Below are 17,710 nucleotides of genomic sequence, written 5' to 3'. Positions count from 1 at the left end.
TTGTTGCAATTCTACTTTCTCAGTAGAACATTTAAGTAAACTTAAATTAACATTTAAGTTAACTTAAATTACTGCTTTACACTAAAATTGACAGTATGAAGTTAACTGACTTTCCTTCTGCTCTAGTAGTTCTAGAAGACAGAGGCATAAAATATAAACTGAGGCCAAAAGAAACCCACTCAGCAAGTGAAAAAATAATGCAGCAGATAAACTACCAAAATTCCAGACAAAGCACACCTGCTAATGAGAATCTTTGTAAGAGCTAATATTGGGGAAAATATGCACGTGCCAGGAAGAGCTAAATAGATTTTCAGAGAAAATCAGAGGGCCACTACTAAGTTTAAGAAATACACATTCTTAGTGGAGAAAAAACTAATGTAAATAGATATCGCTACAGCACTTAACCAAAAAAATCTCAACCACGTTACTCTAGAAAGCAACAACAGTACTGGGGCCAAACTGCTCTAAGCAATACAGTAACAGTGAGCACACACACAAAACTGAATCCAGAGGGCTTTGTACAAAATCTCCACAAACAATTTACAGAAAAATTCCATTTCACGTCAAGATCTTTCTGCAAACCTTGCAGTAACCAAACTTCAAGCTATAAACCCAAAAGAAAATACTTTGCACTGAATAATAAATAGCAAGTGGCTATCTAAGGAGATGGACTGAAAGTACCCCAAAGAACTGAAATGAGTTAAGATTTCACTGATCTAGGCACAACAAAATTCCTGTACTCAAATTCTGATGCTTAACAGCTCAAATAGCAACACTTAATCACTTAAAGCCAATGGTGGTGTTAAGCATAGACCAGCTGATGCTATTAAGAGTTTTGACTAATGAAATGAAAAGACCACTGATTTGCTCTTCTGGCAGATTTAAGACTAAAATCTTCTTGCTGTATTTAACATTACTATCCTGTAAGTGACAATAGACCTTCCCACCAGGGTTTATGGAGAGTGCCTGCTCACTCCCTCAGACACACTATAGGCAAAAATCAGCCACAGCATGAGGGCAGAGTCAAATAATGCACACTAGTTTAGAGTGTGCAATAGTCTTCAATAACAGGTTATCACCAATCACATTTCACCCATTTTCCACTTAAATTTACAGTAGATATAAAAAAAATATTCTGCCCCTATAACTCCTGCAGAGCAACAATCTAACTTGTATTTTCTAGGTGGTTTTGATCCTTGTTATGTAATGTTTCTATATGAGATTAAGAGGTAAAGCAAAAAAATAGTACCTCCTCCCAAATCAGTTTTTAAGGCAACATTATCCCAACAGAAATATACAGCCATTTTGCAGGGTATTGCTCACTTTATTTCTAGAAATTATACTTTATATTTTCAAGGAATGTTAAAATGTACATCTTGCAATCCCTTTGCAGAATTTTTAATTGTCCTGCATGTGGCTTATATTGATTCAGTCATTAACTAGTTATCATAAAGCTTAGGTGAGATCCCTGGCTTGTTATTCTATAAAACTCAATATGCCAAGTGGTTTTTGGAAGGCAGAAAGATTGCAGCTTATTCCTGAAGCATTCATTACCTAGCTGCCACAGCTACATGGCAGTGACCTGTACTCCTCAAGTAGAAGATACCCTATTAAAGTCTACTTTGAGTAGCCTTAGCTATTTTCTGGCAATATTGTCCCATATATAAGCCTACATTTGTCACATTTTAATCAATTACTTTAACGTCAGCCTATGGCATTGAAGGTCAAAAACCCGCAGATGACAAAGTAGTGACAGAAACAGAATATATTTATTTGTGTGGGAGTGGGGGAATCCCTTCCATCCCAGTAGTAATAAGCTTATTGTTATTTCAAAGACTGTAATATCAGCCTCCAAGGACAGGATAGCCTGAGACTAAAAATAAGTTTCACATTGCACCATTATGAACATTAATCACTTTTTTACCCCTCCTCAAAAAAATGCTTGCAGGAAAACCGCATACCTTGACTTTGACAAGCCTTTTTGCTGTCTTGATCTTGGCTTCACAGAAGGCTCCTCTATACTTTGCACTCACATCAGTGCCCACTGTGAGATAGGGAGGCTCATCAATTGCCTGGAACAGAAAGGAAAACAACTGCTTTTTAATTACTGACCACTGGCAATACAGCTACCATAGTCTCACCAATTTCTGTGGACAAAGTATTACAAAACAGCCCCATGAAACTTAAATTGACAGCAGCAGAAACAGAACACAACACTAAGCTAATACAATGAAAATCATTACAATCTCATAATATACAAATATAATCTCCTGATATAAGGTCATAAATACAATACCACAGTTATCTACAACACCACATAGGCTTCCAGCCTCTGCACCATCTGAAGATTTAGCAGGTGATCAATTCTACTGCAATGGTGAAGACCAACCAAGTGTTCTACTGTCTCCTTAAACTGCCTCAGGACCTGATTAAGTCACATTAAGACACTGATGTTTATTTCCCTCAAATATTTAAGGTTCATTTTTCATTAGTAAATAGAAAAACTCTGAGGAGATCTTGCTTTTTCACTTTTGAATAAAGTAAATGATAAAGGTGATGCTCATCAGGAGAGCAGCCCACAGGCAAGCTACAGTAGGAGACTGACAGAAACTAAACACACAATGAAGGTGAAGGGTCCAGACAAAAAACAAGGTTTTGTGACACGAAACACAGAACAGGTCACACCCAAACAGGGAAATAAGAAACAGAAGAGGTGGGAAACAAGAGAACATAGGTCAAATCAGTATACTGAGTGAGATCATGAAGGCACAGTTCTTTCAAAGGAAGTCCATCTTCTCTCACACAACCTCTCCTAACATAATCTGGGTGAGGAGATTCCCAGATAACTGAACCCCTTATGAAGTATCACTTCATAGACTCTGGGTCACAAGAGGGAAGGCAGAGGGTGACACACAAGAGGAATGAGGTTTGTTTTCAAGAGCTGCAAGCCTCCATGGAGACGCAGACAAGAGCAAAGCAAAGAGATTTAAGCCCTTATCGAAGCCAAATTGTGTTTCTGTGCCCCTACAGATTCAAACACAGCTTACAAGGGGCATCTCTGACACATCCAGATTCTCTGTGGGAAAAATATAGAGATAAATCTTCACAGGCATCAGAGACTGATACTATTTGAGACTGAGGTGCTTGCACTCAGCATCAGACAATTCCTACTAGCTGCTCCCAGTTCCAATACATCAGAAGGCATGGAAGTGTGTACTTGGATGCTTCAATGCACCATTTTTCAGACATTTAAGTTCTACAAAACTTGAAATTGAAAAACATTAGATGCTACAGGGTTAACTCCTTATTAATGATGCTTTTTACAGTGACTGTGTTCCAGCCTCTCTCTCTCTCTCTCTCACTGGCAGGCAATAGAATATATTTCTGAGTAGTATAAAATCGTTATCAATCTGCGCTTTCTAAGATCGTCAGAAGCATGAATGCACTAATGAACCCCTTGCTCTCTCTCCCTGCATGCGTGGTACGTGACTGCAGGCAGAGTAGTAGGATATACTATGCTGGTGGTAGTATATCCACGAACACCTATCCTTTCCTAATCCAGGCTTAATACCAATAAAACTCTGCTGAGATTACCAAGGAATCTGTTAAGCATGTTGGGATTCTGAAAGTCATTCCCCCCTCAGTTGCCCAACAGTACTTGCCTTTGAGGCAAGATGCCATGCTTTTCTCTTGCTGCACTTGGATGGCTGCTGAAAGAGGGACTCAGGTGGTGATAAATTTGATTTTGGTCAGCACTTGCACTGAAGTGAACCAAGAAGTGGCTGTTTCCCACAATATGAATCTGAGCAGAGGAAAGCAGCAATGCATTCTCCTGCAAAGACAGTGAAGCTCTAAAAGGGGAGCATCCCTCCTGCTCCACTGCACTCTGTAGTGAAGAAACTCATTCCCCACTACAGGGGTGATAGCATTTCATGCCAGTTCATCTTCTAAAGTTAAAAAAAATTGTAAAGTACTGAGATAACTTTAACAAGAGTGACAGACCCCAGATGGGGCCACACAGATGCACACAGCTATGATTCTACTATAAACAAAACTTAAAGAGCTGGTTTGTCAGTGTCAGTCTATACTTCCCTATACAGACAAAAGAATTATCAGAAAGACCAATCCACAATGTCAAGGTGAACTTACAGAAAAATATAGAACACTTTTTCTTCACTGCTATTGACACTAAAACAAAAAAATACATTTTGAGCACCAAGATAATCTGAAGCTCTAGTCTTTGTTTGAAAACTTATGGCAGAGAACAGGCAAGTCAACAACCAAACTTTAAGCAGGACTTTAAATTCTTATAAAGATCATAATTATCAGTATTGTGATTACTTTATCACTACTCTAACTCATTCTTAACAACTTCTTCCAGAAAAAATATTCATTCAAAAAAAAACCAACATCTGTAAGAACTTCTGTTACTAACACACAAGTTAATTTCAATCTGTAGCCTAAAATCTTTTGAAATTACTCTTATTCCTTTCATTGAAATTAGTTAATATTTACTACTCTAAAGAACTTTAAAGAATAGCAACATATGGACTATTTGATTACCAATGCAGGCATGTTTACCAGAAATATAGTATTGGAGTGGCTTTTGAGAGAAAAATTATGAAATTAATTTATTTAACTACCACTATAAATCATTATATACTCTAAAACAGTATCTGAAATCTTCAATGGATACATACTGGATTTTTTCCTGCAATTTCATTATTCCATTGAAAGACAAATTACATGGCCTTTCCCTCCACCCATATCACTTAACTGAAATTTCCAAGATACTTCCCTCATTGTGACAGTAACAGCTGAAAGTGGCAAGTTAAAATAATCAGCAAAATGTGATGCATCATAATGAATGCAAACTAAAAAATAAAAGTAATTATCAGAGTCTGGCATCAATTTAAGATAATTGACTTTGTCATTCTCACCAGCTCTGAGTCACCTGTTCTCAAGTAGGTTTTATTCAATCCCAGCAACATCAAAGAGATTAAAAATTAGTATACAGCTATTTTTACCTTTCTGTTATCCCTTCCCTGCTTTGTGCTTACGTCATTTATTAGATGCCCTTACGCTCAGACTGAATGCATCTTTGCCTATTTTATTTTGACACGTTTTATCAGGATTTGTTTTTATTCTTATTTTAGGCTTTTCAAAGCAGGTTTCCAGAAAATAAAAAACCAACCAGTATGCTAAAATACAGCTAGAATTTGAGAGTTCACTAATCTTGGAAAAGGTATTGCAAGCATACTGAAAATATCTTAACAAGAATAATTGCAATGATATTGAAAGGGAAGGCGGGGGGTGAGGGTCTACCCTATAATACAAAAAGTTCTGAGTCTTCTAAAATCCTTGAAGGCCTCTTAAAATAAAACTATACTACTCTTGTTCATTGCTGTCTCAGCCTTTATTTTATTTTAAAAGATAATGTGAATTGGCATTTACATTTTATTTGTGAACATAATCACCTACACTTTATAATTTAAAGATAAGAATCATTGTTTCAGGAGCATATCAGTAAACTTCTGTCAACAATCAGTAAACTACTTACAATCAGTTTACAACCAGTAAACTTCTGTCAAGAGCAAAACTGAAGCTATGCCCAGCACACGCTATCACTCATGTATAATGAGATCACGAACATCTTTCATTCCGAGCAGCTTCAATACACACCCCAGGATATCCTGTCACTGTTTCTATGTCTCTATATGTACTCTTTCGGAAATCTCAGAGTTTACACTGGAAGGAGAAAAGTGAAGCTGACGGCAGTATCTCGGCTTGTTCGTTTCCTTGTTTAACTACTGCCAGAAGACTGGCACTGAAGGTCTTCACGGAGACCACTGACAGAGGGTTCCCAGAGGAATCAGTATTTGGTCTGCATGAATGACCGAGGCCAGGCTACCCAAGGGGAGCCAGCCATCCGTCCGCGCACGGACACCAGGGGAGGGCTGTACCCCGCGGAAGCCCGCGGCCGAGCCAGGCGGGGGCTACGGAGAGGCTGTTTTGGAAAGAGATCGTGATGAGCCCTTCACCAGCATCCGCTGCAGAGGGTGCTGAGCGCTACCAGGGCGGTTCGAGCAGCGCCCCGAGGAGATGGGGACAGCCGGGCCCATGCTTCAGCTTTGGTAAGGCCGCCGGAGGAAGACGGCGCCCGGGTGACTTGCTCGGCTCGTTGGGGTGGGCAGGCGGGCACCAGCGATTCTCTGGGGAGCTGCCACTTTAAGGGGAGGGGCCGGCGCCGGGAAGCTGCCAGAAGTTTCTGGCTGCCCGAGCCAGCCCCGAGCGCCGCCGCCCGCCCTCGCCCTCTCCCCGAAGGCGCCCACGGCTCCGGCAGATTAAGCGCGGATTGCCGTAAACTAAATTTGTCCCCTTAAGGCGATTGTCGGGTAAATCTGCACGCAGGGCTTCCCGGGAGCCTGCCGCTGCTGCAGCCGGGCACGGAGCACCAGCAGCGCCAGCTCCCGGGATCCGGCCGGGAAAACGTGCGAGCGCTGCCCGCGGCCCTGCAGTGCAGCTCCTCCGGAGCGCCGCTGGAATGCGCCTGGCCTTGAGTTCCTAAATCATCGGCCAAATTACTGTAAAAAAAAGTTCCGGCGCTGTCTTGGGTGAGCAAGAAGGGATAAAAAGAAAAGCATTTCCTGCAGTTTTGCACTTTCCATTAGGAAATCCAAACTAATGGACAACCGCCATGCTACTACTAGCACTTAATTTTGTTTTATTAATGGGAGTAGGATGAATAGTTTCTCTGCTATCTCAATTCACAACTGCCGTGCGCGCAGAGGAGTTGCAGCACAGGCTGCCGCAGCTGAAAAGCTGGTTTACCACTTAAATAAGAAGCAGTCTCTAGGTGACCAGTCAGCAATTTCCACCAATTCAGTAGTGGAATTTTCTTTGGCAGGAAAAGCAGGCTGCTGGAAGGGTTCTGCTCCAGCCTTCGAGCTGATTATACCTGGAAGGATTGATAAATGGCTAGATGCCCACATCATAAAACATCCTGCACATCTTCTGAATTTGGATATTTACATCGGTATTAATAGTTCTGGTTTTCCATGTATGAGGGAGAAAACACACAGAGACCTCTCCCAGGTACTGTGGAATACACATTTTAACACTGCAATCTAAAATGGTAGCATCACGCTTTAACATACATTTTAAAGCTGTAAAAAAGTTGGTTTTCCAGCTTTTTTTTTACACACATATATTTTTCCATCTACGTGGGATGAAATCATCCTCACATCTCTTCTTTCAACTGTGCTGCATTACTATATTCAAATTCCTTTGTAGAGTCTGTCATGCCATACAGCAGCTGATAAAATTGCTTTACATTGGGCTTTGCCCATAAGCACATCTACTACGGTGTATGTGTGAATGTATTATTTCCATCTCCTAATCTGTATTCTTCTGCACTGTGCACAGGATGTTCCAAGTAAACCACATGAAAACAAGATTAAGTATTCAATCTAGAAACATAGCAGACGTGGTTACTCGGAAAGCCTGCAGGACTGCTTTTGGAGTAATATACAAGGAGAAAAACTTTCCCTCATTCTTTGATGTATATGAAGTCTGAAGAGCCAAGATTTCAGTTTGCATTAAACATTCAAAATTCAGCATTTATCTACTCTGCAAGACTCTTGAGTCAAGAAACTGTGTTTTCAACAAACAAAAACCACCCCAGCTATCTCACAATTAGTGAAAAGAAAGGGCTGGTTTTGAAAATTTAAGATTTGTTTAATTTCACTAACCAAGGTTCAGGGAAAGCTTGTTAAAGACTCAACACCCTCTCCCACCTGACCCCGCCTGGCATCCAAATTATTACTTGAGTTTCAAAAAGAAACATCATAAGGCTCAAAGTCTTATTTCTTTTTTCACCCACACTAAGCATGAGGAGCAGTGGCAAAACTTTTTTCCTGCCTCCTATGGTATTTTGAAGTTATTTTTCCAAGGGAAGAATTTTCTCATTGTTTGTTTGTAGTCCATAATTTAAGATGGAAACACAGTTTGCGAGTGGAATCACTACACACATATTTGACTATTCCATCTACAGTCATCCCAGTCCCATGACTTAGTAGGAAAACACACCAATAATACCCCAATAGTTCAATCCAAAACCAAGCTAAATCTTAAAGTCTTCTAATGAAGAGCAAAAATCTCAGATAGCTGGAACCTTAAATTCCCTTTGCATCCTGCAGAATTAGCAGCTACCTCAAAGTCATTCAACAGGCTTTCAGAAGCTTTTGGGGCAATGAAGGCTTGAAAAGACTCGGTTTTGAAAAACTTTTTTTTTTTTTTTAAACAAGAGTAAATTCAACATCTCCTTGACAAGTTCTGAAAAAATATTTTCATGAACACAGGTGAATAAAACACAAACACATAAGAAATTTCTTCCCCCAATACTAATGCATTTAACTTATAGATTATTACCTTACATACTTTTAAACTGCAGTAAGTTCCACCCAACAGCAGAGATCCACCTACACACTGCAGAATCAATGTTTTAATAAGCAAAATCACAGTGTAATTAGGAGTGCAAGATTTTGCTTACAGTTCAACCTGCTGTAGTTCTGAAGATGTTCAACTTTATAGTAATAGCAGACATCTTCAGGAAAAACTATTATTATAACACTTCTAATATACTCAATTTTGCAGATAATATCTTTCTAGTTGATTTCAAATACATTTCTCATGTATTTTCAAAGCAACAAAGCTAAGAAACTTCTAAAACCTTTCTACAAACCGTATCACCAAGGCACACAATTCCTCAAAGGCAAAAGAAGTATTCGAAACAAAGAAAGACTGAAGCCCAGAAAATAAAAAATTCCTTTTAAAAAAATAAATCAATTGGCCCATCATCCCCCTTCCAGAAATGAGAACACCACAACAGGAAGCAGGAGGAATTTTTCAGAAACTTGCAAACTACAAAATAGAATAAAAGGCAGTGATGTTTTCCACATGAAAAGGCTACTACATGAAAGCCTAAGAGTACGAGTGTGCTTTGAGCATATTTTCTTCTGGTTGAAAAAATCTGATTTTTACCTACTTTTTGGTTTTGTGGTTTTGTTACTCTTGTACATGTCATAGAAAGGCAGAACTATTTATGTAGATAGATAGATCGATTGATCTGTGAAGGAAAATCGTTCAATTTTATCAATATTTGCCCACAAATCATAATTGTGGCAGGAAATATCCTGACCAAACCGAGCATTTACAAGTTAAAGAAGGAGGGAAGGGAGTTCTTGTAATGAAACCTATTTCCAGTTTCAATTTAAAATCAACAGGAAGTTTCAAGTAACACCTCACCAATCTTGTAAGCAAACATTATACAGCACGTAACTGTGGCAAAATATCATCGTTTTCTATCCCCTTGACCAAGCTGGAAATTACCAGAGCTTAGTGAACTGACATCTGGAAACATTAAACCAACTTCTGACAGCTTTAGCCTTCCCTACAGGTGCAAAGCGGGTATTTGCTTTTATTTCAAATTATTCAGTTTGACCAGTCCAGTGCCAAGCTTATTTAAAGTTCTTAAAGACTTGAAAGGGTTCAAAAGCTGATTTTCCTCTCCAAATAAAAGTGAGCTGTGGAAAGGATTTACAGGTTCTAAGATCATGAAGGACAAGAGACCCAAAACAAGAAATTCAACTCAGTAATCACAAATAACACTTCTTTTATTTATTATATCTGTATTAAATGCAGAATGGATTTTCATTATCTTTACTTACCCATGTAAAGTTGAATTTTTATGGAACGAATTCATTTTTTTAACTATAAGTTGATTAATAAAATTATAAAAATATTTTAACTCTACTAAGAAAATGAGAACTAACAATTTAAATTTAAAAGTTAGTCTGTCCTAATCATTGCTAAAGAGCAGCTCAATTCTCCATCCAGAAATTTACTGAGTAGTGTAATTTCCAAACATCTTAACTGTAATTACCTCATTTCCTATTCAAAATGGCAAATCTAGAAAGGTGACTATGCTTAAAAAAATTACATCATTTGGGTTTCTTTTTTTCCCCTACCATACTGAATAAAACCCAGTGAATTCTGATTCTGTTCCTAATTTGGTCACAGACTTGGTGCACCATGATGCGGCCCAGCAGGCTTGTACCAACTTTCAAGTCTGCAGAATGGGGGTAATGTACACCTTACTCAAAGGCAAGTATTTGATGTTTCTCTATAGTACTTTCAGACCTAAGAATGGAAATCTGTATTCTTTCTATCAGTATAGCATATCACTTTATAAAATGTCTTATTTTATAAAAACACTCCAGAACTGCTGATCAAGCTCTCTAAAAATAATGCCAATTCTTTACAATTCCTTCTGTAGGTCTCTTGTTCTGTATTGCTGAAAGACTACACGAAGAAAAGATATTTTGAATGCCTACTCCTGCTGTTTATCCCCCTAAATATAAAATCTTTCTTGAAGTCAATTATTGCCATAGCTACCAGATTGCATTTTTTTTCCTGTAAGGTTCAGCTAAGTATTAAACTATTTAATATTACAGCTTAGCAGTGTAAAATGGTACATACAACTTCATTAATTTTGGCCAGACTCTTTTGTACATTTCAATCTTGAACAGTTTCTACATACATACAGATAAAAAAAGTAACAATTAATTTGAAATAAGGAACTTCTCAATGAAGACTTTTTATCACAAATATTTTAAAGACTTCTTTCACATTTCCTGTGTTTTGCACAAGAACCAAAATTCATTCTAGTATGGAGAACTGTAAGTCAAAAAAAGGAAGCAATCAGTAAAGTGTTTGTTGTTGGAGGGTAAAATAATTCAGCAAAAAAATGTTCTCAATACCTGTTTAGCACTTCAACTAAATTAAATTCAATTTATACATTGATTAACACCCTTTTGCCAACTAAAAGCTTCTGATGTTGCTTAGGAGCATTATTTAAATTATTAGGTCTGGAAAACTTGTCTCTCTTTTTTTTAAATGTGCCACAGTTCTGTCTAGAGATGCTGCTATGAAAAACTTGGAATGTTTCAAAGTACTGAAAAGAATGATATACTAATGATATGCTTGCATTCCAAATGGATTGGAACAAAGATCATTTGATAGTTTAATCAAACGGACCAGTCCAGGCTGTTCCTGAGCAACATGATGAAGTGACTATGTAAAGTCTGCAAAAACAACAATCAATGAAATCTCATGAGGAAAAAAAGCCAAACAAACCTATTTTTAAAACAATTTGATAATTCTTGGGCATTATTTCTATTTCCAGTCAAAGACAATTTAATTATTGTTTTCTTTTTAAGAAGTTAGTTGCACAGTAAATTCAGTATAACAGTATACAGAACAGGAAACTTTATGTACATGAAATGACTTGTCTGTATTCTAGGTAACTGATAATATTGACATTTTAGTTGACAGAAATATTTTTAGATAGTAAAACTAGCAAGACCAAGATCAGTGAACAGATACTAAAATCAGATAATTACCTAAGAATGCTGGGGTTTTTTTCACTGAAATTGTGGCATATTAAGATTCTGTTTATTATCATCATCAATTAAAAAAACTATTTTCTGTTGTGTAAAACTTCAGAAGCAAAGTAATGCTAAATTGAAAAACTGAACCTAAAAAAAAACCACCACCAAAACTCAAAACCAACACCCAAAAAAACCCCAACCATAAACCATGACTCCTTTTTCTGTAGATACAAAATAAAATTTCTTGCCTTGGTTTATTTCCATTGTTTGTACAACATTTTCTAAACTGGCTATGAGGAAGGAAAAGGGGGGAGGAGTTATTTTTTTTCCTAAGTCAGAAGAGAAAGGGAAAGCTGAAGGAATGACATACAATTCAAAATCCCTGAGCAGAATGAGATTTCTGAAACACCGACCCAAATCAATTCAGTAAACACAGCTACGATCTTATTTGTCTGACAGTGTTTAAATACGTACTGATAAAGTTATATTCCAAAATTCTAAGCATTAAAGATGTTATTTCATATATTTGTATGAAATCATGACTGCAGCTGATTTGTAATTTAATATAAAGTACTTTTTAGAATACCATTTTAAAACTTTCACAGAGTAACACATTAAATCACAACATTAGTCTGGTAAAAAATTAATGTGTAGCCTCTGGATTTGGTTTTTGCCATTGTTGCTAGCTAGGAGAATGATGGGGTAGTACACAAAAGTAATGCCAACCCTACACACAGCTGTCAAACAATACAAAACAAAAAACAAATACAAAACAAAGCTAAAAAAGAGAACTTTTCTTACTGAGAATCAGTCCTTCCTCAAGACACATTATTTACTAAGTTAAGCCCAACCAATCTGCACATGAAGGCTATGCACAAATCCAAGCATTCAGGAACTAAAAACTTGTGCACTGTGCTTCTGGAGACAAAAAGAATTTGCAGCAGAGAGCCAACTGCACATAAGAGTGTACCAAAAGCCGGGTAGTATAAAATGTCTAATATCACAGCAACACAGGCAACTTTAGACAAGAGAGTGGATTTTACATCTGCCATGTTCCCGCCACTGCTGCATAGTAATTTGGTGTAAAACTGTTGGCCAAGGACAAGACACTTAGAAAGAACTATGAAAATTAGTTTACGAAATATCTACAAAGAGACTGAAACAACTTCATCTAACCCGTTTATTAAATGTTAAGTTTCAATGGATGAGATTCCTGGGAAAAACAAACAAAAACTTATTAACACATAAAAGGTTATCAAGGTCATTCCTCTCAGCAGGATCATTTCAGCTGTATTATTCCTAACAGGTGTCTGTAACACCTAATCTTACATTTAGGAATGAATATCCTGCACTCTGCAGTGCTTACAGGCTTTTCTCAGCTAAACACTCCTCGCTACTGTTATTTCTTGTTTTAACAATATTGCAAATGGAGACCAGTGTACTTCTGCTTAGTAACATTAAAGAGATGCAACTCCTTGCTCCTTAGAATAATCCTATTTCTAAAAGAAAACAACAACTTATGGTGTAACTTTTACGTGAAAAAATAAGTATTTATATTTACCTACAGGCCCTTGTATTTTGAACTGTCCCTCTGGAGTTTGATTTAATTACCTCACATATTTCTCCTAGTTGGTGACTAAAATTGGCCTAGTTAATTGCAAGAGAAGCAAATACAATTTCACACAATTTTCAAGTAATACTTTAACATTCCAGTACAGCATTTGCCTTTTTGGCAGAAATATGACATTGCCTCATGTTCCATTTATTTTTTGGCTATTTTTCCGAGGACTGCCCCCTCAGGAGGCAGGGATAGCACGCAGCAGGTTCCATTTTCAAAGGCAGTGAACTACAAATGCAGCACGTACCACACCATGAAACTGGCAAGTGTTGATGGTCCCCAGCCCAGCCTGCTGGCTGTCTTCAGCCCCAGACACTAAAACCTTAGATGAGAAGGCAGCAAAGTTCTCCATTCAATGTGCTGGGAGTCTTGACTCATTGAGCAAAGCACCAGCCTCACTCCTCCAGAGGATCTGAACTACTGCAAATTCATGACATGAAGCACATTAGAGCAATGAGATGCCTGAATGAGTCAGGAGTGCTTGCAGATAGGTTCTGAGCCAACCATCCAACAGAATCTACCCTACTTTACAAAGCACTATTACCAAATTCTTTCTGTCCAGTGGACAGAGCACCCAGTGCCACATACCCACATTTGTAATACAGAGGAGGCTTTCACAGTGCCATCTCTCGCACTGAGAAGTATCACAAACACCCACAGGTTAGCTAGAGTCCTTCGCTGGATTTGGCCTAGTGTCAGACTCAAGTGCTCTTCCATTGCAAAGGAAGAAAACAATATTGCAGGGACCTTTAATCTTATAGTCTAGGGCATTAAAAATCCCATAGCTTCAGGATTAACAGAGTTTTTAGGTTAAAAAAAGGATGTTAATATGCCGTGTAACTAGTTGCTTGGAGAGATCATAAGATCAATCAAAATACTCCGCCACTTTGAACCTTTAAATCAAGTCTTACTAAATACACACTAAAAGGATGATCAAGCAGCTTTTGAGGTAGCAGTTCAAACTAAGCCTAATATGGCAATATGTATTCACACTCAAATTCTGAATCAACAAGGAACTCCCACAGCTAAAACAAACTATTTTCATAAAAGGTAGCTACAGAACATGAAGTCTTCTAAACAATTACCTGTGCTTTTCAAGATTCTGTGAATTGCTCCGTACACAAAACAGCCTATCAAAGTAATCAGAAAAATCACTCAGTCAAAGAAATACCAGCTTTACCACTTCTGATTTGTGATGATGTATGTCAAAACTCATTTTGCCACCCCCAGGCACTTGTGCGATGTCTCAGACAGACAGGAAGTATGCACATGGTTTCATCTCTGGTTGGAGCCCAACTTACCATAATACTAATTTTAAAAATACTCTGTACACAACTCCACTCAGCAACAATCTGTTCACTTCTTTAGTTTTAAAAGCTCAACTGTTGCAGTCAGTCCCCACTTCCTCTCAACAAATGATGTAGGCCAAAGCTGGCTGCCTTGCCTTGTACTTATATTCATTGCTCTGAAATCCTGCAATCTTGTGGCTATTATAGCTGTGTGGTTTTTAGCCTCAAAGACATCCATTATAATGGATTAGAATTTCATAATGCATTTTTCTTAGTGCTTACAAAAACCTAGTAACATAGCTTGTATTTAATGCAGTTTCTTACTAGATTTCTGAAATGGCAACAGTCATAATGTTTTATCTCTGCAAAGGAACAGGTGGAATAGGCCTTTTAGTTAAATTCAGGAGGGGAAGAAGAAAAATAGGGACTACTAAAAGAAAAATCTTATTTAAAGTGAGAAATGACTAACAGAGTTTCTGCTGTATTTGCAACCAAAATACGCAACTACCTGTATAAGAATCAAAATATGAATGCTTTGTGTAGAATTATGAGCTGACATGTGGCAAGAAGCAAAACAGCCTGACTGCTACAGAACTGACAGGAAACTTCTAAACATGTAAGTGCTTTAAAACCTAACTGGTGCAAAAGTATATAGTTTCTTTATGATAGAAATCTAATCAAACAGAACTGTTCTAAATGCAAATCATACTCATTTATTTGTTTTTTCCTGGTTCCTCTGAATAATCATCAGGATGGAGTTTTGATCATTATGCAAAGTAAGAAAATCAGTTTAGTAAAAAGGCTTGAACCTATTCACTCCTCTGAGAAAGCCAGGAATGCTAAGATAAATATTCTAAAATCTCTATCTGCAGAAAACAACAACAAAAAAGTAATGATCAAAAATAAATCCAATAAGATGAGCTTAAATAGTCAAAGTTGGTGATACACACTACCTACTGCCAACAGTAGTTCTTAATTTCTGAAACTAGGAAAGGTGGGGGGAGATGTGTACTGCTAGATGCTCACCACCAGCAGTTAAAACAGATGGTGTGTTCTTTCATACTTCTTTTGTGAGTTAAATTAACAACTCACAAGTGTAAAAGGGAAAAGCCTGGGCCCTTCAAACTCCAATCCAATGAACGACGATGCCTCTCCCCGTGCATCCTTCTTTTGCATTTGTTCTGATACAGATTTGATTAGGGACTAAAGTGCTTCAACTCATGAATTCACTTGTTTCTGATACTTTTGCTAAATTGCTATTCCTTCACTTTAGTACATTGTATCATTTCACTGCAAGATCACACAGCAGCATTAACAAAGTAGGAGCAGATAACTCAATGGGCAAACTGGCAGCCTGCCCCAAACGAAGAGACGAAGCAGTACTCCACAATAATTTAGAACTCAAAATTGTTGCAAAAAACCCACAGAAATTTCAAAACTTAGAAAATAATCCTCTTCTTTTCCTGTGGGTGTTTGATAGCATTTTCTATATTTACCTTTTCATTGCACACTTTAGCACTTAAATTTTTTTTTTTTCCAAATTACAAAAATTGCATGTATGGGGCCCTTAGCTGGATGGGAAAGATGACATTTACCATCCTACCTTCTTTTTCTTTAATATCTTTATAGTCAAGCTGTCTCTTCTTCAAATGATCAGAGTGTCAAACAAACAGCCTTCGGTCAAACGTCTCCAATAAAACCCTGAAGTGGCTTTAAACTGACTGAAAGCACTTCAGCACTGGAGTATATGCAAGGTCAAACACAAGTTTGTATTCAAAGTCTAATCTACTTGGATAGCACTCAAAAAACCAGTTAATGTTAAGTTTTATATCCAGCACACATTATTTGCAAACAAAGCAGATTAACTGAGCATTCTCTAGGAATGCTCTAACTTTTGATTTTTATGGAGAACTAGTAAAATACCATTACCATTAGACCACAGAACAAAACAATTTTTAATTAATCTGTGTTTGTAAAACAAGAAGTCCAGTTGTAAACTGAGAACCAATTTCAAGATTGATTTCAAAAATTTCAGAATTTACCACAAAAGAGGCATTTTACTTAATTCAATTTATAAATGGGATCAGTCCTGTCAAAAGTCACTGCTTGGTTTGACTTTCCTGAAAAATGTGATATTTAATGTAAATGGACTCCAGATAACATCAAGATGATAATACAGTGCTGAGGCAATCCTTAGAAGTCCTTCAAGGAGCAGAGATCTACAGTAGAACAAGAAAATTAACCAGAGCCGTACAGCTGAACAAGCAAGATTGCTCACAAGTCACTGCCTTGCACAGGGCAGCCCCATTAGGTTTAACAGCAATACCAGACACTTTTCTGATTCAAGGCACACTTGAATCAGAAAACCTGTTTCACATTACACCACACTGACAGAGATCAACATATGAGAAAACATTCTTTCAGTCCTCTCATGGTCTTGCATGGATTTAACCCAGGGATCCCATTACCACTGTTGGACACAGCACATGCACCTGGAAGCACAGCAGTTACAGGAATATGAATATGGAGACTTTCTCCCCCTTCACAGAGCCTGACATTTTAATTAAAAACATCACCTGAAGGAAGGGTCAATACCACTGCAAAGATCATTTCCTTAAATTACACCTCTGGCATCTAGCTTCTTCTGATAAATTCAGACTTGGTGGAGATACAGTCATCTAAGTCTCCATTTCAGACTATATTAAATTAATAGCATGTAGCACAAAGATACCTTACCTACAGAAAAAACTCCAGTTCTCTCTACCAACTTGCCTTTTGCTTTTCTCCTGGCTTTTCCAAACAGGTTGTTTTCATCTCAGACAAAGTGCAAGGCCCAAATTCACTAAGATATAAATACAAGTAACAGAACCTGAAGATGCACTTTAGAACAGGCAAACAAGGATCTCCTCTGCTTTCCAGTTACTTGCTCTGAAAAAATATCCTCAATTTCTCCACTGGCTTCAGGAGAGTTAGCATGCACAGACCAACAGTCTTGTCTTCCTTTCTAGGTCAATGCCAGCAATAACTTTTAAGACTCTCATTTTGTAAACTAGCCAAACTAAAAATACTTTTCACTTCTTTTGGGTTTTGGCAATGTTTGACTTCAACTAGATACACACTAATCCCTACACTTCTCCTTAGCTTTCAGTGTTAAAGGAATCCTCCTTTGGAACATTTTGACAGATCTTCACTCCTGGTCTAAACTAGCCATTTATTCCTCACCAGTAATCTGCTATGCTATTCTTGAGTCTCCAAGGGAAACATTACACAAGAACTAACAAAACACATCTCAATTGGATAAAACAACTAATACACCAAGAGTGCAATATTTTTGGCTTTAAAACAGTAAGCCC

The 17,710-nt window shown here is 37.7% G+C and overlaps 1 protein-coding gene across 2 annotated transcripts in view; it reads right to left on the bottom strand.

The window, feature by feature from the left end:
- Positions 1 to 17,710, bottom strand: part of ARID4B (AT-rich interaction domain 4B) — an 86,897-nt gene that overhangs the window by 54,598 nt on the left and 14,589 nt on the right. For both annotated transcript variants that reach the window (XM_084202085.1, XM_084202086.1), the window contains exon 3: positions 1,962 to 2,072. In XM_084202085.1, coding sequence (XP_084058211.1) covers positions 1,962 to 2,072 — 111 coding nt within the window. The remainder of the gene's footprint in view (positions 1 to 1,961; positions 2,073 to 17,710) is intronic.

This window comes from Fringilla coelebs, assembly GCF_963513975.1.
Source record: "Fringilla coelebs genome assembly, chromosome: 3".
NCBI classification, from domain to species: domain Eukaryota; kingdom Metazoa; phylum Chordata; class Aves; order Passeriformes; family Fringillidae; genus Fringilla; species Fringilla coelebs.
The sequence above is the reverse complement of the archived record's forward strand: the minus strand, read 5'-3'. Positions and strand labels throughout refer to the sequence as shown.